The following is a 26448-nucleotide window of genomic DNA, read 5'->3' as shown; positions in this document are numbered from 1 at the left end:
TTCCTTTGCATTTCTAAGGTGAACCATTCGTTCACCCTCAAATCCATCTCTTCTTGCCTTCAGTAGTACCTTCCCCTCCTAAGTACTTTCTTGTAGTGTATTTGCAATTTCAAGCATATGACTGGATCTTACCCATTAGTAAACAAACACATACTCAAACCTTTTCATGCTAAAAAAAAAATCTTCTTTCAACTCTTGCCACACTTCAGCTGTCCATTTCTCTCCCTTTTTATCAAATTTCTGAAAGGAATAATCTATATTTATTGATAATAGTTTCCTCCTTCTCTTTTTAGGAAATTACTCAAAGAAACTGAAAACATTCTCTACATTTCACCACTTCCTACAACTTAATTTGATTTCTCAGTGCCTCAATTTTCTCATTTGTAAAAAAGGGAATAGTATCTATATGATCTTGTTAACCAGTGTCACCTCAATAAATTTAATTTAAAAAAAAGGGGAGGGAATGGTAACAGCATCTAAACATCTCAGCATTTGGGAAGGACCCATACAATTATTTGGGATCCACAGAAATATTAAATAGAATTAGATTTATTATTCTGTATTTTTCTCCTCTAATTCTCCCTTAACTGTCTCCTAAACATAAGTGCAAACTTCTGTTTTCAAGGTGGTGAATGGAGACCACTAATTTACCTTCTCCTTTGGCAGATCCCACTGAAATTACTAGGAAAAATATAAACAAGAGACAAAGTCCTGGATAGCACTGGAAAATTAAGATGGATATGATCAATGGACCCAAGTCTTAGAGGATCAGATTATTTAATGACACTTCTAGAAGTATATGTAGTGAGGTACTATGCTTAGCCCTATGCAAGATACCATGAGTTATGTAAGCTTCAGTTGATTGGTCTCAAATCTAATCCTATCTAACAATAGCACTGTTTAAGAAAATGTGAGTGAAATCCCTAAGAAACTCTAAAACATTTTAATAATACAATCCATATGATAGGAACTGACCCAAAATCCACTGACTTGGTCATGGTAATGAAGGCATAAGAAATCATGGTTTTCCTCAAAAAAGATATAAAATACTCAAAAGCAAATCAATTTAAACATTTTCTAATTTATAAAGTTTAGCACATTTAGGAGGAAGGAGAATATGTCCCTGCATCCTACCACCAAACATAAAATCAAAAAGTGAAATGGCATTAATTATTTTTAAAGGGCTGGGGAATATGGGGAATAGAGAGTTTTTGAAAGACTGGAGCTGAAGCTGGAGAAAAAAAAGGAGTATTCTTCCAAAATCAAAGATATTTAAATATATTTCCTCACATACACACACTCTCACTAACTTGAAAAAGAGCTTACATTTTTGCCCTGCTTAATCCCCACATGATAACAACGCCTCCACAGTTAGATGCAATGCCCTCGCCCAGAATACACTAATTCCTAGCGGCACACACTACCTCCAACCACAGTGTTCACCATCTCTTCTACAATGCTCTGCACGATGTCTTGTGGTTTTTCCTCACAGTCATGGTTTTCTCCATCATATAATATATCATTTTTAGATAATGCTTTAAAAAGAAAAAATTGAAGAAAACATTATTTTAGAAACCTTCCTAGACATTTATAATGAAAAGCTTTCTTTTAAAAATAAAAGAAAAATCGATAAATGAAACTAGAAGCAATTACATGTTCAACCTTCAAAATTTATAACCAAATCAAATTTTCAAATACAAATTCCAGTCAGCTTCAACAATGATTTATTTGACAAACTATTAAACAATTACACATCTTTGGTGAATTTTCTAGATTATTCCTTTAAGAACCAAAATTTTTAAAAGTATCTTGAATGAAACATTTCAAACATGTTCCACACTTACCCAATAGTATGTTAGATTTAATTGAAGCCTGTTTTTATTAATCCGGCTCAGCAATAATAACAAGCTCATCACTGTGCTCTAATATAGTGAGGTGCCTGGAGAAGCAGTCTCTCTGGGCCATCTCGCCCTCCACCAGGGACTTTCAACCCTTCCTTACTATTTGTTCCCAACAGAATCTACATATCCAATGTAAAGTTAAATTTAATAAATAGACTGATTCTTCAACTTAATGTTAATTAAAAACACGTAACTGCCAATAAGAATCTCTGAACTGCAAAAGAGCTATCTAATCGATAGAAAAATACCTGACATCACAGTTAGCTTGCGTGGACTATTGTAGATAAATATGGGATTTCTACTCGGTTTTTCGAAATGTTCAAAATATATCAGGAAGTCTCAATTAGTACCTTCGGGTGCTTTGGGAACCAGAACCTTGTTCTGGGAGCCATTGTCCTATACCAATGGCTTCAGACTGCATATTAGCTGTTAGTGCTGCTGTCTAGACAACCCCCCCACCCCCACCACCACTAAAAAGGACCACAACTTATAATTCTGGCTTCCAGAAGTCTGTTCTCCCTATTGTTCACTGACCTTCACCTACTGTTTGCTGCATTCTACAAAACACTGAATGGCCACAAAGGGAAACTTGATAAATAAGCATGTCAAATCAGTTACCTTATTTTATTAAAAAAAAAAATCCCAAAACAATAACACTGAAAGTCTTCTGTGGATTATAAACATATAAATGTCTTGACAGATTACTTTTCTACCATTCTTAAGCTTTGTATTTCTGTGTTCTAGTTGGCTAAAATTAGCTAGTCTGAAAATTAAGACTTTCAACGTAACTAAATATACACAGTCACTGAAATGTGCACAAAATGACTCGTGGATCAAGAGTCAATTCTCCTGTAAATCATCTGACAGAAACAGATTATAGTAACAGTAAAACTTATCACACACAGGAAATGATTAGAGAAGTTAATTATGTTCAAAGTCACACAGCCAGTACGTGACTCAAAGCAGCTAATGTAACCCAAGAGCATGCATTCTTAACCAATGGCTCTCAAGTAGAATTTTCATTTATATCAGCTGTCGGGAGAAAAACATCTTTAAAGCCAACATAATCATGACTATGCCACAGGAGATGGTCTTATTTCTAATTCTGTATCCTGTAAGATACCTACAGTGGTAACTTCACATACAGTACACTAAATGCTTTCACTCCTTGGGCCTCAGTCCATGTTGTTTTTTCTGTTGAAAATTTCTTAAATTTTCTAGCTAGTCAATACTAGCCCTATGTAAGACGGTTCAGTTAAAACATCGTCACTTTCTCTACAAAGGTATGTCTCAAGTCTCCTCAGCAGAATTACCTTGTGCATGCCACTTTCAGGGTATTTACATTACATCTCATGTACACTGGCCAATGCCTGACCATTCAGGCAGACCATGAGCATCTTAAGAGCAACAGCTATCTATACCTCCATCAACTTTTAATCGCGAGCCCTAATACAATGCCTAGGACAGAGTATGTTAAATCAATGCTGAATGCATGGATAAAGAAAAAAGAATTAAGTAACACCCAGCTTTATTAGAAATTAGCCCTTTGACTCAGCCCCTTTATAAGCTCACAGTGAAAGTAAGGGAAATTTTGACAAGGGCAGGCTAGAAAAATGTAAATCATATAAGCAGTATAGATTCCCCATTGGCCTAAGTACTGTGAATGCATGCTTGGTTTATCAAAATTATCCCTTTGAAAATAAATAATAACATACTATTAAAATTGGTAAAGCATCTACTTGTGCCAGTGCTGATGTTCATGCCACTATTAGGTTATGGAAAAGATGTGGTAAAAAAAAATCAAAAACTGAAAATATATTATAGAAGTCTTTCCTCAAGATGGAAGTAAAATCACAGAATTCAGATGAACTGTAACTGAGCCCTAAGAATCCTAGTTCTATATACCATACTGGAGAGGCAACAGAATTTCCATCATTTTCTGATACCAACCTAAGAAGGAAAAAAGGGAATAACCAAACTCCCTGGCAGTTTTATAGGACAGTGGCTGGATCTTAGGATAATATCTGGAGGCAAAAATAACTTCATGTGACTATTGTTAGAGAAACAAACTTGTAAAATAAATAAATGTAATATATTTTATAATCTTATAATCTTTTCCTTATAAATTTACCACATTTTGCCATGGATATTATGCACTTTTTTGCCCAAATCTTTGATGGAAATATAAGGATGTGCATTTTACATGGGTATAATGATTATATGCCACGGGTATTAACAATGGGCATAATAATCCTGTGTATAATGAGCACAAAAACATGGGTGTGTGTTAACACAGGGCAAAATATGGTGCTTAGAAAAAACTGTCAGAGAACATCTCAATATAAAAATAAATGAGCCCTGACCAGTGTGGCTCAGTTGGTTGGGCATCATTCCACAAAGCAAAAAGCCGCTGGTTTGATTCCTAGTCAGGACACATGTCTGAGCTGCGGGGTTCAGTCCCCAAATATTTCTCTCACATCAATGCTTCTATTCCTTTCTTTCTCCCTCCCTTCCCCTCTTCTCTAAAAATAAATAAAATCTTTTAAAAAATAAAAAGTATTTTTGTATGTCAGATAATTACTCAAAAGCTTTTTTAATGTTTAATTTCAGTACTTTTTTAACCATGATCTTTTCTGAATAATATAATGATTTCCTAAAATTTTCAGTCACATTCCATAAAACCTTACTAAATAAATGGCTCTCTTGTTTGCTGTAAAACTAATTTTAATATGAAAAATAAAGTTCCTGCCCAGGCTGGTATGGCTCAGTTGGTTGGAGCATCATCCCATAACCGAAAGGTAGAGGGTTCAATTTCCGGTCAGGGCACATACCTGGGTTGCAGGTTTGATCCCCAGTTTGGGGGCATATGGGAGGCAACCAATCGATGTTTTTCTCTTTCTCTTAAAAAAAGCAATGAAAAAAATGTCCCCGGGTGAGGATAATAAGTAAATAAATAAATAAACAAACAAGCTTGAAGTTCCTATATAACATGCTAACCAGACATTTGGAACCCTTTTTAGTAACATATATCTCCTCCAAAACATGTCTATATATCACACTGCTCATGAGATGCTAATGAATGCATAGTATCATTAACAGATGTCTTGTGGGCTGAAGTGAAATTAACTTTAGTACTAGGATGGAGAAAGTCCATAATTACCACAATATGTTTGATACCCATTAAGTCATATTACCCTTTCCACATTTCTTTACCAAAAAATGCATTCCTATAATCCTTCCCTTAACACTCCAGCACACACACACCACCCACTACAACCCTTCTCAAAAAGATTACTTTCAGCTGCAGTTGCCTGATCAGCTTCGGTCTGTTCATTTTCTGCACTGGAAATATCAGATCCATTTTCAGGTTCTGTGTCATCCTGAAGACTTTTATCCACATCATTTGTATGGGGATCAAGGTCTCCTTCATGTTCTTGGGATATATGATCCACAGTCTGAGGTGGCAAGTATCTAAGGTGAGGTGATTCAGGCTCATGATGGCTTACTGGAGACTGCAACAGATGGTGATGCTGCCGGTGCCTTTCTTTTTCCATTTGTTTGGCTTCCTGCAACTGGAAGAAAGAGGATCATCTAATATTTGTAAAATAAGTTATTTAAAATTTGGAGGAATGATGTTATACTCATTACAAATTATAGTCTATCAGAAACAAGGAATGTAATATATACTAAAACACACAAAAAAGTAACAGTGGTCACTTCTTAAGGGGATGGAAACTGGTACACAGGAACAAAGATGGAAGTCTTTCACTATACATGCTCTTTTCATTCAATTTGGTTTTTGAATGATGTAAATGTACTACCTAAACAAAACCAATATAAAAAACAAATAATTTTAATAGCCTCAGAATAATAACTGGATTGTTGGCAATAGAGGATTTACCTAAAATCAAATAGAAGTTTCACTAAGACAGGAGGAAAAGTGGATGAGGGAATAAAATACCCACACATTCATTTTTACTTATACAGACAGAAACAAAGTCTAGAGACATAAATAAGAAACTAGTAATAAGGGTCACCTATAGGGGGTAGGGATTAGGAAGGGAACTTCTCAGTGTATACCCTTCTATAGTATGTTCTTATGTTACTTTATCAAATGTCTTTTAATTAAAATAAAAATTACATTTAATAAATACAATTGCAATAAGTACTTAAATGCCCCTGCCCACTCAATAAAAGTGAAAAAAATTCTATCTACAAGTGTTAGTTTCATTTTAGGGGACTAGTCATTGTTATGCATAATACCACCTGTAAAACTGGCTCACTTAAAAGATGCTAAAAACAGTCACAATCAGGATCACAGGGTTTCATTTTTTAGCATTTTATTGTTTTTAGACACATCTCTTTTGGTCCTTATGACCTAATAAAATGATTCTCACAAAATTAATTTCTACAAAGATAAATATTTTAAGGTGTCAAATATGAACATTTCATACTCCCTGGGAATATTCCAGGTTATGTAGAAATACTGGAATTTTATGAATTTACAAACTAAATTAACATATTTTAATGCCCCAGAGTAGAAAGAACCCTATTGTTTACATGGTCTGAATCACTTATTTTACAGATAAGGAAGCTGATGGCCTGACTAGTTAGTTGCACAGATGGAATCTGAACAGAATTCTCAGACGAATTCTTTAGCCCATTCATGAGGAAGTCAATTTCCAAATTCACAGTGAGGAATCTATGACTTGGAATCCAATCCAACCCCAAGCCTGACTTTAGCCAACCCACACCATGATTTACTGGGGCAAGCACATGTTTCACAGACAAGCAAGATGTTAAAACTCTAGAAATATCCCTGAAAAAAAGAGGAAATGTTATTGTATGAGGAACATTCTCTATAACCTTCTATACTTTCTAGAGTAGGGGTTCTCAACATCGGCACTACTGACATTTTGAATTGGGTAATTCTTTGTTGTGGGGGGACCATCCTGTGCACTGCAGGTATTTGGCAATATCCCTATCTCCCACCCAGTACGTGCCTCCCCACCCCAGTCATGATCACCAAAAGTGTCTCCAATGTGGCTTCAGGGACAAAACTCCCTCGAGCTGAGAACCACTGTTCTTGAAAAAGAGATTAGCACTTTCTCCAATGAAATAATTGGAGAAAGAAATTAAAGAAATTAATTTCTCAAAATTAAAGAAAAGGTGATAAAATTATTTTCATTCACTTCAAAAAGGCAATAAAACTACTACTGATTGATGCAAGACAGAAATAATTCAATGTTAATACATGAGAGTGACTAGACAGACTATAGTACATCCTAGAATATTGTATACATCTGTAAAAAAGAATGAGGAAGATGTCTAAGGAGTAATACGGAATGCTTCTAAGACATATTGCTAAGGGAAAAGAGCAAAGTGTAAAAGATTATTTATTATCTGTGTGGTACCTAGCCTTTAAGATGGCCAACAATGATCATCTCTACCTCTTAATTTTCACTTCCTTGTAGAGTTCCTTGCCACACTATACCAGGAATGGTCTGGGTGACCGCCTCAAATCATAAGGTAGATATTGCAGCTTCTGTCTTGTTGCTCTCTCTGATCATCTTCACCCTGGGGGAAGCCAGCTGCCACACACATTAAGAAACTCAGCCTTTGCGGCCAGCAAACAGTGAAGAATGGAGGCCTTTCACCAAAAGCCCATTGAGTGAGCCTGGAAGCATTACTCTCTGGCCCAATAAGTCTTTAAATGACTGCAGCCCCAGGTGACACAGGGATACACTCAGTCAACTGCAAATTCATGTGAAACCAAGTCACAACCACCCAGCACCCAGCTGGGTAATATGTTGTGCAGTGATAGCTAACTAATACAGTATGCTACCTTCTGTGTAAGAGAGGTGATAAATGAAACCACACATATACCTGTTTATTTACAGTAGAGAAATGCAGAAAAAATAAACTAGAAACAAAAAGAGATTAGCTATATCCTAGCAGTGGAAAGAGGAGGAAAGAGGAATAAAGTAGTAGGAAGAAGGAAACAGAACTCTGAATATATCTTTTATGTAGCAGTGACTCATAAATCATAGTAATGTTTAACATACTCAATTAACAGTTAGTTCTAGCAATTAAAACTAACAAGGATGTGAGGGGGACTGAAATGGAAAACAGGAATTAATAAGTGAACTTAATTGTATTATAAAGGAATAACATTACCCCGTTGAAGAGTGTGGAGAACTAACTTAATACAGTAACTTTGGAAAACAGTATTTTGAATGGGTACTATAAGGCTAACAAAAAAGAACTACATATAAAATGTAATCTACTTAGTAAATTTGCTTCTCACAATGGTATAGGTTAGCAATTCTAAAACTATTTTGTATATAATACGGCTAAAGAAAATATAAAGCCATATTTCTTATTGTTTAGATATAGGAAGTTATAAATAAAAGAAGGGTGAAATGAATCCTGTAGTATTGGACTGGAATCAGAACTATCCATATAATCACACAGTTTTTAATATATACAGATAGACAGTCACATACAGGTGTGTGGGGAGTTGAGAATGGGGAGGTGGGGTGAGTATACAGCTAGCTCTATCTGCCGAAAGGGCCTAGAAGCAAGAACATCCCAGTGGCAATGAACACACCTAGCACTCAGATTTTGGTTTCTAATCACCATTCTCCAGTTGAAGGAGCCAGGGCTTCCCTGCTGAAGTAACTGACTCCCTATCTGAAGCAGAGAAAATTCAAAATAAGCCTACAACATCTTGAGATTCCAGAAGGTAGGGAGGTGCTCAAAAAAGCATGGAAGCTTGTCAAAAGGACACAGGCCAAAGCTGGAATAATTTGGGCAACAAAATAAATAATGACAGTATTGGACTGTAACCAGTAGAATAAAATAAATACCCATGAATACAGACTGATAGAAATAAAAAATTGAATAAACAAAAGGGGGAAAATAATTCTGATTAATAAATACAGAAAAAGAGGGAAACAGAAAATCACCATTAGTGAAACACCACAGTAATATCTATTGCCAATAAGATTCACTTGTGGATATCTAAGTTGGGTTGGGGGAGTGTGAGAAAGAAACAGGATATTTGCATAGATTTAAAGTCTCTTCAAGATAGCTATTAACTGAAAAAGAATAACTAGTAACTTTATAGTAGAAGAACCTGGCAGATACCATCTTAACCAAGTAACCAAGATTAACATCACCAGTAGTAAGACATAGCAACATCATACATTGCTGACATAATGCATTGAAAAAGACACAACATTGCTTCAGAGATACTCTAGTAAAAAATGCACAACCTCATTCTAATTACGAGAAAATATCAGACAAATTAAGGAAAATTAAACAAAATAACTATCAGTACCATTCAAAAGAATCAAGGTGATGAATGAGAATACTGAGAAGTTGTCAATAACTAGAAAATACTAAGTCATCACAACTCAATGGATACAAGTGCAAGGTGGGATCCTGCATGGATGTTAAAGCAGAAAAAAAAGACATGAGTGGGAAAACTGGTGAAATTCAAGTAAGGTATATAATTGACTCAACAGTATTACAGCAATGTTAATTCCCATTTCTGATCATTGCAAAATCATTATGTAAGATGGTGGCATTAAAGAAGATCTCTCTAAAATTTTTGCAACTTTATATAAGTTTAAAATCAGTTCAAAGGAAGAAATTAAAAGATGGTTTTTAATTATGAAGACCTATAAATGATTCTCTAGCTGCTGGTCTCTTACTCCCAAAATACATATATTTCATCAATATGGATATGGATTTTGTTTTTATTCTTAAAATATTTCATTTATTTATTTTTAGAGAGAGGGGAGGGGAGGGAGAAAGAGAGGGAGAGAAACACCAATGTGCAAGACATACATCAATCTGCTGCCTCTCACATGCCCCCAACTGGGGACCTGGACTGCACACCAGGCCTGTACTCTGACTGGGAATTGAACTAGCGACTTTTCGGTTCACAAGCTGGCACTCAATCCACTGAGCCACACCAGCCATAACTGTTTTTAAAGGCTTAATGAATAATCTTATACTAGAATAGACTGAATTAAGTAGTTTTATATCTGTATCACACTCATCTACTAAGCTTGAGTGCAATAAAAATATCAATTAATAAACATTCCATGAGAATGATGGCAAGCAATATAATTCATATTCTGCTTGTGAACAATTAAAAAACATATCTTATCCAAAGTCAAGTCCGTAAGCCTCAGAACAAAACAAAACAGAATACCACAGATCTCTAGTAGTAGGACCATAAATGAAAGTCATCCTTCTCTACAGACACAAGATTTCATTATAAATTTCTGTAAACTCTTTCCTATAGATGATGCCTGTGGTGTTCTATACAATCTCCCTCTCTCTATTTTTTTGAATACTTACTGCTTGGTTTTCCATGCGTGCAAAGATAACATTTAGCATCTGAGTAAGAGTAGCTTTGGCTGTTGTCTGATTGATGAGATTTTTGCTTGCTAAATAGATATTGTAACATGTTCTCACAGCTTGTAGTACAGTTCCTTCATGAATTTCTATGTGTTGAGATGTTACTGCAGTAAGTAAAGCCTTAAAAAAAAAAGACAAAGTTAAAGCAATTTTCAGCATCCAGAGGTTGAGCACAAAAATGTGAGTATTTTTATATTAAAATTAAAACTTTCAAACACTATTCAGCTATACTAACAGAATTTTCAGTATTCACTAAAATTTCTACCTGCCTTGAATGTATCATCAACTGTTAAAATATACTTTCCTCATTCTGGCCATAAATAGTTCCCTCATAAGCATCCCAGATCCAGAACACTAGAAAACCATTCAATTCATTTGTTTCAACCCAAGTTTCACTTTAATATAATTTACTTTATTAAAGTACATAACATTAGAAGTCTGTCACAGTGGAGCACAGATATGCTTCATATGATATAACTGTTGAACTAGATTGTCAATTTTGGAGGATATACCCTAGATCTTACTTCCAAATTTTTCTGAGATCTTTCTTGTAGACTTATAGGGAACTGTTCCACGCATGGGAAATGTAGTCCAGCTTCCAGTGGGAGCAAGGTCCGGCAGACAGGACCCACGCCCACAGACAGATCAGGCCTGCACTGTACATAGGCTGTTATGAGACTTGCTTTTGATAAAACTCCCTCACTCTGAATTGAGGCAGCAAATGTTTACTGAGTATCTTTAACTTCCTAAAGTCTGTGCTAAACCTCCCAAGTATGGAATGTAACCAGTTCAACCACTTTCCCCCTTGAGCTGTATCATCTTTCTCTTTGAAGTAATTAGCAGCATTCTGTCCTTTGTTGTCTGTAAAAGGTAATCACCTACAGTGAACCTGTGCATGGTAAATGAGAACCATCCTCAATGTAATGTGCCCAGAAAAGCAATAAAAGCCTGTCCAGGCAGGGATCGGGCTCTCTTGGGCTCTCTCTGGCCCTCTCTCACTTAGAGAGTGGCCATGCTGTCCCTTTTTCTCCACAGGATTTCTGTAGTCCATGAGTATTTGTCTATTGCCGCCACAGCACACAGATCCCGCGGGCCGGGATCCTCATCATAGACTGGACTCATTAAACGTGCTGTTATTGTTAAAGATGTTTACAAATGTTTTACAATAAAGAATTTAATATAATCCTAAAGTGAATCCCCCAATAAAGTAAATAACTATGTGAATTTTCTTACCTCAGTTTACTTGCAAATTCTCAAGAGCGGTAACTCATGCTTTTGTCCTTTTTTGTCACACAATGCTATGCAGAGCAGCATTGAGTATACAAGCGTATGCTCAATAAGCCATGACTGACATGAAATTGCCAATGATAGTGCAAAGAGACTGGACAGCTTTTTACAATAAAGGTATTACATGACTTGTGAAGTCAATACAGCTATGAAACTGAGTGACTCAGAAAGGACTATAATCACACAAGAAGGAACACTTTATACATATACATAAACAATTTCAAAAGTACTATTAATATAATGCAAGAAAATCTTACTGGTATGTAAACATACCAGCACTACCATTAGCAGTAACATTAAGAATTCAATATTTATAACAGACTAAAAACACAACTGAGTAATTTTCTTTAAAGGAGTTTAATCATCCAGGAATATAGGACAAACCCAGGACAGGGTTTACCTGAGCAGGTTCAGTACATGGACAGGTGCAAGTAAATCAGGAAAGCTGGTACATAAGGAATCCACATGGTGAAGCATGGGTCTAGAGGGCAGACTACAAAGGGTATGGCAGTACAGAAGAAACTACAGGGGTCATGGGACTTTCACATGGGACCCTAAAGCTCAAAAGATGCCATGTGTATGGTAAACATGCCAGAAAATGAAACACTCTGGTACACTCTGGGGTCCTAACCGTAAATTGAGACCTTCAAAGTAAAAGATTTAAAAATATATTCTTCAAACAAACTCTTGGCATTCAACAACAAAATTCTCTCATGTGGGGTCTAAAAATCACCCATATAACTTCTATTATAGCTGGAAAGCACATAAAATGACCTTTCCAAATATTTCCTAAGTAAGAGGCTTTTTAAAAATAGATAAAAAATAACAAATTTACTTTACATAATTATTTACCTTTATTATTTGCAACTGAACTCCTTCGTCTGTTTGAGGACCTTGGAAACAGCCACAAATTGTTTCGATAATTCTATCAATTAATTTTTTGCCTGGCGTTGTATTATCTGGAGCATTGCCAGTCAAGTGCCCATAAGCAATAAGTTTCTGAAATGGAAAAAGAAAATAAAAGATTCTAATTAAGCTGACTAATATGTATAGTAATTAAATATACATAAATTTTACAACATGTAATTATATATATATATATTAAAATGTGTGCATAAACATTATGGTATAATCAAAGCCAAGGCAATACCAACTTCTCATGAAGAAAACTTTGTTAGCTATAAACATGTGAAATTATTTACACTGTTAATAGACACAAAATAGAATAGTAACTACAACAAAACCATTGGGTGAAACTTTGAGAAAGCCAGGCCTGGAACTTGTCTCTGATGAATTAGAAGACCTTACTGCTTTCTATCTAAATATTGCTGATATTACTTTTGTGAAAGCTATCTTCACTTATTTAAATGACCCAAAATCTCTTTCTAAATTACAATAGATCTGTGAACATGCAGAAAACCTCATTTCTCTACACCGGCTGCAATAAATCACAGTTTATTCAGTACATCCCTGGATGGAAGGCCTTAGATATTATAATTTTAATTTTCCAAGGAAAACAAAATCACAAATCAAATAAGCTTATCCTTAACCCATCTTAAGAACAAATCACTGAACTGTTAAATAGGTATAATCCACCAAGAGTGAAAACATCTGAAAGGAGTAGAACTTCTCTGTCTGGAGGTTTGTCTTGCAAATGTAAGGGAATCCACATGAGTAAGTAAAATAGAATAGAAGATTTAAGAAACTTTCCTGATATAAATAAAAGTCAGAGCTAAAGTCCAACAGTGAATATAAATATGGGCTGGCCAAAACTTCATATGGTTTTTCATTCTCATGAATAACTTTATCGATTGGGTATTTTGAATATGTTGGCTATCACCCGTGTTGGGCTGAATGTGGATTGTTCTCAATTAATGTCTCGATTTGACTGCTGTCAACTTTAAGTTGTCTACCTGACTGTGGAGCATCATCCAGTGAGAAATCTCCAGCACGAAACTTTATAAACCACTTTGACACATTCGATCAGTCACAGAACCTTCTTCATACACTGCACAAATCTTTTTTTGCATTTCAGTTGCATTTTAAGTTTCTTGAAATAATAAAGTATAATATGCCAAAAATGTTGCGTATTTTCTTCCATCTTCAATATTAAAATGACTACACAAAAATTCACCAATTTTGATGACTTTTTCAAATGCATGTGGATATGACAGCTATCACAATATAATTGTTTAACAAAATTGTTTCGAATGAAATTAAAGACAACTAAGTGCTACTAGAGCCATCTTATGGAAAAAAAAAAACAAATGAACTTTTTGGCCAACCCAATATTAAGTTGTGAACATCACCCTATTCTTTGATATAAAATAGCAGGCATTTAGTAAAATCATTTGCAAATGATGTATGTAACATCATTATCAGGTTAAAAGTATGGTTCTTGCAACTTACTGATGGAAAAACACACCAAATCAACATTTTCACAATTGATAACCCAAGTAAAGATTTTGTGATTCACTAAGCTAATGATTTTTGTTAGCCTTAAATTGAAAACATTTTTTTCAATCCTTACCAGGAGACATGCTTAGAGAGGGGAAGGGAGAAAGAGAAATACAGACGTGAGAGAAATATGGTTCTGTTCTTGCACACACACTGACTGGGAATGGAACCCACAACCCCTCTTCCTACGGGATGATGCTCCAACCGACTTATCTGTACCAGCCAGGGCTAAACTAAAAATATTTTTGCAACTATTATTGTCTCTCTTGAACATAAGCAACCATTTGGTTTCTTATAAAAAAGAATATTAAAGACTATCATGGAAAATGTCTGAATCAATTGTAATGTTTAGAAGCACATTCCTAGTAGATGGTTTTTAGCTAATGCCATTTTACACATACCTGTAAACAATCTAGAGATGTACTAACTATGCGGGGACATTTGGACTGGCAGGCCAACTCAAAGGGTAAGAAGTACTTGTCTGCTTCGATAAAATTTGTCTTTGATTTCACTGGTGGAAGGGTGCTTGATCCAACTTTTGCTTCTCCATGAGGAGGACTAAAGGAAAAAGAAAAGTTTGATTAGAAGGCCACATTTATCACATTGATGATACACTCATATAAAAACACAGAACTTCAGTTCTAAAAGAAATTTTGCTAAACTAGTCTTCATCTTCTCTTATTACGCAAGGAAACCAAGCTCAGAAGTTAATTGATTTGCCGTAAGTCAAACACTAGTGGCCAGAGCTGTGACTAAATGCAAGAAAATAAAGAAATTAATCATTTACTTTACATAAATTGTTACTAAATAATTCAATATCTAGTAATCTTCCTAATATGAACTGAATATAAGCAAAGACTTTAAAAGCATATTTATGTTATTTCAGAAATTCCCTTATATACTTACTAATGAGATCTTTTTATATTCGTAAGTATGCTTAAAATTGTATTTCTTAAAAACCACTTTTAAAATTGATTTTATTTTACAGATCACATGGAAAAAACTTTCCACACTAAAATATAGACCAAAATGTATTGTTTTGACCAAAACTGACAAGTTTACATATTATTTTTACTAAAAAAAAGAAACCCCACTAACCTCTGTTTTTCAGTTTCCGCTTTTATTTCCTCTGGAGGGGAAAAAGCATACATTAGAATACTTGACAACAGAAAGATCATTACGTAATTTGATTACAGGTTACATAAACTAATTTTTAATTTCTATAACCAATTGGGAAGTATACAAATTCAAGAACCAAATACTCAAATTCTACTGCAGCCAAATAAATTAATTTACACAAATAATTTTATATAATGATGCGAGAAATATAAATTAACAGTAAGAATAGGTATAAATGCAGATTACTAACTCCCAAAGCATTTCTTTTTCTCAAAATAGGCTTGCTTTCTTCTTTTCTTGGTCAAGGAACTATGTATACTAAGCAACCTTGTACTCAATGATACAGCTGAAGTGAAAAATTCATTCTACAATTACCAAGCTGTAATAAATCATAGATTTGTTCAGTACACTCTTGGATGGGAGGCCTTAGATATTTCCTAAGTAAATTAAATATTCCCTCTCTTTATTTTTTATTATCAAGTTGCTTAGCAGCTGTTTTCCCCCACTGACAGTACAAATAGAAACTTCAAAATAATACTTATGTGAATACTTATAGAACAGTGATTCTCAAAGTGCGGTCCCAGGGCCAGCAGCATCAGCATCACCAGGACCCACAGCAGACTTACTGAATCAGAAACTCTGAGTGTGCAGTCCTAAAATCAGTGTATTATGAAGCCTTCAAGGGGGTTCTCATACACCACAAACAAGTTTAAGAATCACTACTGTAAAGTGGTTAAAGAAACAAGGGGAAGACAGGTGGTTTTCAGCCCCTTTGCCCACAGCCATTTATTGTACCTCTAAGACTTCTTAGAGTAGTATTTGAGTCTATGCTGAAAAGGAATTCCTTTTCAATTTTCTCAAAATATAATGAATGTCCAGTAGTAACAGAATCTTTGGGAAAACTAACTCTCTATTTTAATAAATTACAGTTTGGAAACAGTGTGCTTAAGGTTGGCCTTCAACAATACAATCAAGAAGTAAACTAATTAATTCTCAATTATTAAAGAAAAAACCTCAGAAGAAAAAAATTAAAGCATCAAGTTAAAAAGTAGCATACTCAACCTAAAACCACAAAATGCTTAATTGCAAAATATTTTCCTGTTAAAGTCAGAATCATGACAAGATAACTACAAGCAACAAACTATTTTTGACATTGCTCTGGAAATACCAGACAATGCACATACATAGTACTAAATGTGGTAAGAAAAACCGTATTTTATCACTTCACTCTTGAAGTGAACTAAGATAAAAATTGGATGCTGGAATTGTTTGTTTAGGGATATTTAGGGTTTTTTAAACTGTGTAGTCATAGCCCTTTAAAAAACTTTATTGGAATTCTTTCAGGAATTATTCTCTCTAGCCATTAACTCTCCCTATCCCTTCAGAACCATTTTTATGAAAATTGGTTAAAACCTTAGGAACACAACCACTACATTATTTATAGAAGAAAAGGTTAAAATTGGAGAAAACTGGTCACTGTGAATTAATATAGGTATAGACTTTAAAATATTTTGAAATAAACACATTTTATTCCTTTCAGGTACATTAAATGACTGGAACTAAGCTGCCACAGTTGATACGGCAAAGGCCTTATTTAATGAACAGAAAGGAGTGATTTAAAAAAATTGATTATATGTAAGTTATATAACTGATTTCCTAATTACATTAAATATTCCTTCTCTTTATTTTTCTTTATTTTCCCTATCAAATGCTTAGCAGTTTTGTTTTTCCCCACTGACAGTACAAAGACAAACTTCAAAATAATACTTATGAGAATTCAACAAATTTTATTATCTATACCCTATGAATGATTTATCTCTCTTTCATGACATCATTTTGTTTTATATTATAGTATAATTTGCAGAGCAACAGCATTTACTCAATGCAAACTAAACTGGTAATCTAATGAAAGACCTTGAAGTCAAATGAATAGCTTTCAATAAACACATTAGAATTAGAACTTGCATATCCCAAGCACTATCTCCTTCAAAGCAGTAACTTGGGAAGTTATGCATCAATTACCATAATACTACCAGTATTCAAAATATTTGTAGAATTCACTGTTTGCGGTTCTTTCCTGCCCACTTCCTTTTTTTTATATCAATCACCTCACAGAAGGAAAACTCTCTAGAAAGGGAATCAGATTCTAACCACCAATTAATCACAAGTGGCATGGAGCCAAGAATGGTAGGTGACTACAAAAGTTCTTTTTTTTTTCCATTTTAGATATCCTTTTAATTAATTTATTTATTTTTAAAATGTTACTGTTGTTCAATTACAGTTGTCTGTTTTCTCCCCACCTCTCTACCCCACCCCAGCCAAACCCACCTCCCTCCCCTACTTCCACCCTCCCCCTTGGTTTTGTCCATGTGTCCTTTATAGTAGTTCCCAAAAACCCTTCTCCCCACTGTCCCTTCCCCCCTGCCCTCTGGCTATTGTTAGATTATTCTTAACTTCAATGTCTCTGGTTATATTTTGTTTGCTTTTTTCTTCTGTTGATTCTACTGCTGGGATTATACCCTAAGAGCCCTGAAACACCAATCCAAAAGAACCTATGCACCCCAATGTTCATAGCAGCACAATTTACAATAGCCAAGTACTACAAAAGTTCCTAATATCAGTGCTTCTGTGAACCACCTCATATTGTGTGTGTACAAGCCCTGTACTAGAAAAAGAGCACATAATTATCATTAAATTCCCAAAGAAGCATGTAACCCAAACTATAGAGGTGATACAGGATCAATTAAGAACAGTGATTTGGATCAACTATGGCAATATGTATGAAAGCAGTTTAAAAATCATTTATAAAATATTACATAAATGTACAAGTAAGGGAGTACTTTGAAAAATAACATTCCTTTGGATGTATATATTCTGCTAGGTTTATTTTTTCAAATCCAATCAAGTGACTTTAGAATCACCTTTCATTATTTGAAGATTGGGAGAGAGAGTGGAAGGCTATATTTTACAAAATGGTCACTATATTATCTCCATTCCACTTGCCCTATGCAAGGGCCCTTGCCACAACTCCACCAAGAGACAGAGACTAATTCCCCTCCCCTTGAATCTGGACTGTCCTTAGAAATCCATTATAACCAACAGAATGCAGTGGAAGTGACCGTGGACAAGTGCCAAGATAATATCAGAAAAAGCCAAGCAGCTCCTGCCTGATTTCCTTGGAATACTAGGTCCCCAGACACCCAATCTTGTAACCCAATGGCCATGATGTGAGAAGCTCCAAGCTACATGAAGACCCATGTAAGTGGTTCACTCAATAATCCAAGCTGATCCCTGATTTCAAGTCATCATAGCCTGGGCATCAAACACGTGAGTGAAGAAACCTCTAGAGGATTCCAGTTCCCAGACATTCACATCTCCCCCAGTCATCTGAGTCTTCCCAGATGAGCCCCCAGACACTGAAATGACAACATGTTCCATCTGAATTCCTGACACACAGATAATTTGTGATCATAATAAAATGATCATTGTGTTGCACCACTAACTCTTACATGGTCTACTACACAGAAACAGATAAGTGGAACAGAGAGAGTTAAGGAGGCTCCAGGAGGTTTGAAGTAACTCCCTGCAAATGGGAGAGAGATCTGAGAAGCACGATAGCACTGCCAGGAAAATGAAAAGTTTTTCTAATGTCCTTAGAATTTCGATAAGGAAACCAGATGGTTAAGAGGTATCATGTTTAATAAAATGCAGGTAGAACTTGTTCCCAAAACCGATCCTCCCATAACATACTTAGCCTGAGAATCTGCAGATTCTATGCAAAATTAGTTTGCAAAATTATAACTAAATCATATATAAAAAATTGATTTCTATTGAAATAGAAAGTAATTTAAAACAAAATACCAGAGTGTTCCAGTCAAGATGGCAGCATAGGTGGAAGCTGCATTCATGTCCTCCCATGACCCCATAAACATTACAACTAAATAGAAAAATCAACCATCTGAACCACTAGCTGAACAGAAATGAAGGATATACAGAAGAAGCCAGGTTGAGAATGGTAGGAGGGGCAGAGACGTGAAACAGGCTGGCAGTTGAGAATCTAGAGCAATATTTCAGCTGCAAAGGTGCCCCCTGCCCTCCGAGGAAAGAGGGATTGCAGCCCCACACTGGCTTCCCAGCCCAGAACAGCAATGTTGGGAAGAGTAGCCCACATAAAATCAGCAGGGATTCTATCCCATAGGGTAAGAGAAAAGGCTACTGGAAACCCAGAAACCCTCTTAAAGGGACAACACACAAATTCTTGCCCACAGTTTACTCACCATGGATTATAGCAGAGGGTTCCAGAGTCATAAAGGAAGAGACTGAGCTGTGCGGCATTAGAGGTAGGGCTGGAAAAATAACTGCCAATATTCCTCTGTTGAGTCTTCTTCCCAAAGGGCCGGGCCCACAGGCACCACCTTTCCTGGTTGGGCCCTTCTTCCACATGGCATTAGCCTGATGAACTCTACTAGCTTCACCCTGAGGATTCGGAGGCCCTGTCCTACCCAACTTCCAAGGCCCGAGGCTCTGTTGGCAGCAACCAGCCTGGGCCTGTGTTGTATCCATCTTTTCAAAAAAATCTCTCAAGGACTTCAGGTCAAGTTGGAGGAGGGGGCCGGAGACACACAGGGAGAAACTGAGTTGTGTGGATTCAAGGAACTGAGCGAGAACTTCAACAGAGATAGCAAGCACAAAAAAGAACATAAAAACCATAAAAAAAAAGAACTAGTCAGAAATGAAGAATACAATAACAGAAATGAAAGAACACACTAAAAGGAATCAATGGCAGATTAGAGATTTAGAGGAGTGAGTCAGTAATTTGCAAGACACAGTAGTGGAAAACAACCAATCAAAGCAGAAAAAGGAAAAAGAATTTTACAAATGAGAATAGTTTAAGGAACCCCTGGGACAACATCAAGTGTAACAATATCCGCATCATAGGCGTACCAAAAAAGAGAGCAAGGGATTGAGAACCTATTTGAAAAAAAATAATGGCTAAAAAATTCCCTAACCTGGTGAAGGTGAAAAGAAAAAAATCAAAACAGAAGTCTAGGAAGTGCAAAGAGTCTCAAACAAGAAGTCAAAGAGGCCCACACTGACACATCATAATTAAAATGGCAAATGTTAAAAGCCAAAGAGAGAATCTTGAAAACAGCAAGAGAAAGACAGTTACCTACATGACAGCTCCCACAAAACCATCAGCTGATTTCTCAGAAGAAATTTTTCAGCCCAGAAGGGACTGACACGACCAATATTCAATGATGAAAAGCAAGGATTTACAATCATTAGTACTCTGCCCGGGAAGGCTATCATTTAAGACTGAAGGAAAAATAAAGAGCTTCCCAGACAAGAAAAAGCTAAAGAAGTTCCACCAAACCAGGATTACAGAGATGTTAAAAGAACTTCTTTAGGAAGAAAGAAACATAAACATGAATAATAAATGGAAATAACTACATGTAAATGAATTAAATGCTCCCATCAAAGGCAGGGTAGCTGAATGGATAATAACACCATAAATACGCTGTCCACAAAAAAAATCAATTGAGACTTCCGGCCAAGATGGAGGCATGGGTACATACACTGTGCCTCCTCACACAACCAAAAGAAGGACAACAACAAAATTAAAAACAAAAACAAACAGAACCAACAGAATCGAACTGTATGGAAGTCTGATAACCAAGGAGTTAAAGAAGACACATTCATCCAGACGGGTAGGAGGGGCAGAGATGAGCAGCCAAGCCAAGAGGACTCCAGCAAGGTAACAGCTGGAGGACCAGGGTGGGCAAGGAGGCAGCTAGCGGACTGCGCAAGGGATGGGCTGGCAGAACTGGTGGTCCCACATCTGCATGCAGATAAACTGGGAGGACCAACTGGGGAGTGAGACAGACCACACAACCTAGGGTTCCAGTGCGGGGAAATAAAGTCTCAAAACCTCTGACTGAAAAGACCTATGGGGGGTTGAGGTGGCAGGTGAAAACTCCCAGCCTCACAAAAGAGTTCCACTGGAGAGACCCACAGGGTCCTAGAACGTACACAAACCTACCCACCGGGGAATTAGCACCAGAAGGGCCCAATTTGCTTGTGGATAGTGGGGGAAGTGACTGAAATCCGGCAGAGGGCTGAACAAATGGCACTGTTCCCTCAGAACCCTCCACCACATACAGTGCCATGACGCAGCGACCTGGGTTGCCCCACCCTGGCCAGTACCTAAGGCTCTGCCCCTTACTATGTAACAGGCCTGCTGCGACCAAAAAAAAAGGCCCAAATGAAAGAACAGATCAAAGCTCCAGAAAAAAATACAACTAAGCAGCGAAAAGATAGCCAACCTATCAGATGCAGAGTTCAAAACACTGCTAATCAGGATGTTCACAGAAATGGTTGAGTAAAGTCCCAACATAAAGGAAGAAGTGAAGGCTATGGAAAGTGAAGTAAAGGAAAATGTACAGGGAACCAATAGTGATGGGAAGGAAACCAGGACTCAAATCAACAGTTTGGACCAGAAAGAAGAAATAAACATTTGACCAGAACAGAAGAAAGAAATGAGAATTCAAAGAAATGAGGAGAGACTTAGGAGCCTCCGGGACAGCTTTAAATGTTCCAACATCTGAATCATAGGGGTGTCAGAAGGAGAAGAGGAAGAACAAGAAATTGAAAACTTATTTGAAAAAATAATGGAGAACTTCCCTAATATGGCAAAGGAAATACCAGGAAGTCCAGGAAGCCAAGAGAGTCCCAAAGAAGTTGGACCCCAGGAAGCATACAGCAAAGCACACCATAATTACATTACTGAAGATTAAAGAGAAGGAGAAAATCTTAAAAGCAGCAAGAGTAAAGGAGATAGTTACCTACAAAGAATTTCCCATAAGACTACCAGCTGATTTCTCAAAAGAAACCTTACAGGCAAGAAGGGGCTGGAAAGAAGTATTCAAAGTCATGAAAGGCAAGGACCTACACCCAAGATTACTCTATCCAGCAAAGCCATCATTTAGAATGGAAGCACAGATAAAGTGCTTCCCAGATGAGGTCAAGTTAGAGTTCATCATTACCAAGCCCTTATTATATGAAATGTTAAAGGGTCTTATCTAAGAAAAAGAAGATCAAAAATATAAACAGTAAAATGACAACAAACTCACAACTATCAACAACCGAACCTAAAAGAAAATATGAAAACAAAAACAAAGCAAACAACTAGAACAGAAACAGAATTACAGAAATGGAGATCACATGGAGGGTTATCAGCGAGGAAGAAGAGTGGGGAATGAGGGAAAAGGTACAGGGAATAAGTAGCATAAATGGTAAGTAAAAAATAGACACAGAGAGGTTAAGAATTGTATAGGAAATGTAGAAGCCAAAGAATCACAGATACGACCCGTACACATGAACTAAGGAGCAGGGGGCATGAGAGTGGGAGGAGGCATGCAGGGCAGAGGGGAATAAAGGGCAGAAACTGGGACAACTGTAATAGCATAATCAATAAAATATGTTCTTAAAAAACAAACAGATAAAAGTATGCACACAGAATAAAAGGATTGAAAGGACTCATTGATGCAAATGAACACAAAAAAGCAGGGGTAGCAATAGTTATATCGACAGAAAAAGACTTTAAAAACAAAGGCTATAATAACAGATAAAGAAGAATATTACCTAATGATAAAGGGAGTGATCCAACAAGAGGATATAACCCATGTAAACATTTATGAACCTAACATAGGAGCACCTAAATATATAAAGCATATATTGATGGACGAAAAGGGAGAGGATGACAGTAATACAGTCATAGTAGGGAACTTTAACATCCTATCGATATTAATGGACAGATTTTCCAGACAGAAAAATCAACAAGGAAGCATCATCAACCTCACTTGACAAATTGGGCCAAGTGGATTTAAATTATACTTTTAGACTATTTCATCTCAATGCAGCAGAATATACATTCTTTTCAAGTGTAAAAGGCATACTTTCCAAGATAGACCACTTGTGAGGCCACAAAACAAATCTCAATGAATTTAAGACTGAAACCATATTAAGCATCTTCCCTGACCATAATATGAAACCTGAAATCAATTACACCCCCCCCGAAAAACACACAAACAAATGAAGGCTAAACAACATGTTCCTAAACAATAAATGGGTTGACAGTGAGATCAAGGAAGAAATCAAAAGATTCCTTGAGACAAACGAAAATGAAAACATGACCACTCAAAATCTATGGGACACAGTGAAGCACTCCTAAGAGGGAAATTCTTAGCAATACAGGCCTACCTCAATACATGAAAAATTTCAAATAAGAAGTTGAATCTTGTATCTAAATAAGTAGGTGAAAAAAACAAAACAAAACAAATGAAGCCCAAAGTGAGTAAAAGAAAGGAAAAATAGTGGTAAGAGTGGAAATAAAAGTCTAAAGAAAATTTCCAAAGATGAATGAAACCCAGAGCTGACTCTTTAAAAATATGAAGATTAAAAAACTTTTAACCAGCCTCACCAAGAAAAAAGAGACAGGACTCAAATAAATAAAATTGGAAATCAAATAGGAAAAGTAATTGACTCCATAGGAATACAAAGGATTATAAGAAAATATCACAATCAGCTGTATGCCAACAGACTAGACATCAGGAAGAAAAGGATTAATTCCTAGAAACATACAATTTTCCAAGACTGAGTTAAGAAGAAACAGAGAATCTGAACAGACTGATCACAACCAACGAAATCGAAATCGAATCAGTAAACAAAAGATTCCCAACAAACGGAAGTCCTGGACCAGATAGTTTCACCAAACATTCAGAGTAACACCTATCCTTCTCAAACTAGTCCAAAAAATTCAGGCGAGCATTATCCTGATTCCCAAAGTGGACAAAAAAATTACAAAAAAAAAAAAAAAAAGGAAGGAAGGAAGGTTATGGGCCAATATATCTGATGAACACAGATACAAAGAACCTCAACAAAATATCAGCAAACCAAATTCAGCAATGCATTTTTTAAAATCATATGCCAATGATCAAGTAGAATTTATTCATGGAATGTAAGGTTGGTAAAATATCCACAAATCAATTAATGTGGTACACCAGGTAAACAAAATAAAAGATAAAAATCATAAGGTCGTATCAATAAATGCAGATAAACCATTTCACAAAATTGAGCACCATTTATTATAAAAACTCTCAGCAAAGCATGAATAGGGGAAACATAACTCAAAATACTTAATAAAGTCTATATATGACAAACCCACAGCTAACATCCTATTCGACAAAGAAAAACTAAAAGTGTTTTCCTTAATATCAGAAACAAGACAAGGATGTCTATTTTTACCACTTTTATTCAACATAGTATCGGAAGTCCTAGCCACAGCAATCAGAAAGGGGAAAAAAAGCATCTAAATGGGAAAAGAAGTAAAACTGTCATTTGCAGATGACATGATACTGAATACAGAAATAATCCTAAAGATTCTACAAAAGGACTATTAGAATTGATAATATGATTTAGGTAACATAGTAGGAAACAAAATAAACATTCAGAAATTAATTGCACCTTAACACACAATGTGTTATCAGGAAAAGAAATTAAACAATCCCATTTACAACTGCATCAAAATAACCCCTGGGAATAAATTTAATCAAGGAAGTAGAAGGCCTGTACTCAGAAAATGATAAGACATTGAAGAAAGAAACTGAAGAAGATATAAATAAATGGAAGTACATAGTGTGTTCATGGATACAAAAAATTAACATCATTAAAATGCCCATACTACCCAAAGTAATCTATAGATTTAATGCAATGCCTATCAAAATACCAATGGAATTTTTCACAGAACTATAACAAATAATTAAAAGATTTATATGGAACTGCAAAATACCCCTGAATAGCCAAAGCAATCTTGAGAAAAAAGAACAAAGTTGTAAGTCTCACACTACCTAACATCGAACTATACTACAAAGCTATAGTAATCAAAACAGCATGGTACTGGCATAAAAAGAGACACACAGATAAATGCAACAGAAGAGAGAGCCCAGAAATAAACCCATGACTATATGAACAATTAACATATGACAAAGGAGTAAAGTACATATAATGGGGTAAAAGCAGTCTCTTTATTAAATGGTGTTGGGAAAACTGGACAGATACATGCAAAAAAAAATGACACTAGACTACGTACTTACACCATACACAAGAAAAAAATTAAAATGTATTAAAGATTTAAATGTAAGATTTGAAACCATAAAAACCTAGAAGAAAACACAGGCAGTAAACTCTCTGACAATTCTCTTAGCAGTATTTATTTCTGATAGATGTCCTCAGGCAAGGGAAGTAAAAAAAAATGAACAATGGGACTACATCAAACTAAAAGTTTTGGCATGGCAAAGGAAACCATCAACAAAACAAAAATACAACTTACTGATTGGGAGAAGATAGTCATCAATGACACATCCCTTAAGGGATGTATCAACACCAAAAACACAAACAAACCAATTAAAAAATGGGGAAAGAATCTCACATTCTCCAAAGAGGACATACAGATGGCCAACAGACATAGGAAAAGATGCTCAACATCACTAAATTAAAATCAAAATCCAAAATGCAAATTAAAATCACAATGAGATGCCACCCACACCTGTCAGAATGGCTATCACGAATAAATCAAGAAACAAGTGTTAGTAAAGATAACAGAGCAAAGGGCATCCTGGTACACTATTGGTAGAAATGCAAACGGTTCAGCCATTATGGTAAACAGCATGGAGGTTCCTCAAAATTTAAAAATAGAACTACCTTATGACCCAGCAATTCCACTTCTGGGTATAGTCTGTCCAGAAGGTATCCAGCCATGTAATATGAAAAATAGAGACATTTATTGAAGAAGATACAGGATACAAAAAACACTGTACATAGGACAATGCTGCCTCAGTCCCCTTCAAAGTAGGCACCTTGGGACCTCACACAGCTCTCCCAATTGCCACCACCTGCCCCATCATATTTTCCTGAACCTCATCGATGGTCTGAAATCTTTTCCCCTTTCAAAGGTGATTTTAGTTTTGGAAAAAGCCAGAACTCGCAGGGCACCAAATCTGGGCTATAGGCAGTCTAAGCCACCTGGGTGATTTGTTGTTTCACCAAAAAACTCTGCATTAAACCTGAGGCAGGAGCAGGTGCATTGTCATGATGAAGCTGCCAATCACCAGTTGCCCATAACCGCATTCTTCTGTATCATCCAAACAGTTTCCACGGAGGAATGTTCAAGCTTAATGCAAAATTTGATGCAGAC

At 36.0% G+C, this 26448-nt stretch overlaps 1 protein-coding gene across 2 annotated transcripts in view; it reads right to left on the bottom strand.

The window, feature by feature from the left end:
• ARFGEF1 (ARF guanine nucleotide exchange factor 1) overlaps positions 1–26448 on the bottom strand; it is a 106494-nt gene that overhangs the window by 61921 nt on the left and 18125 nt on the right. For both annotated transcript variants that reach the window (XM_053930394.2, XM_053930395.2), the window contains exons 2-7: positions 15177–15207; positions 14480–14636; positions 12474–12620; positions 10275–10454; positions 5197–5473; positions 1425–1535 (exon numbers count right to left, since the gene is read on the bottom strand). In XM_053930394.2, coding sequence (XP_053786369.1) covers positions 1425–1535; positions 5197–5473; positions 10275–10454; positions 12474–12620; positions 14480–14636; positions 15177–15207 — 903 coding nt within the window. The remainder of the gene's footprint in view (positions 1–1424; positions 1536–5196; positions 5474–10274; positions 10455–12473; positions 12621–14479; positions 14637–15176; positions 15208–26448) is intronic.

This window comes from Desmodus rotundus, chromosome 8 (genome assembly GCF_022682495.2).
Source record: "Desmodus rotundus isolate HL8 chromosome 8, HLdesRot8A.1, whole genome shotgun sequence".
Lineage (NCBI taxonomy): Eukaryota > Metazoa > Chordata > Mammalia > Chiroptera > Phyllostomidae > Desmodus > Desmodus rotundus.
The sequence above is the reverse complement of the archived record's forward strand: the minus strand, read 5'-3'. Positions and strand labels throughout refer to the sequence as shown.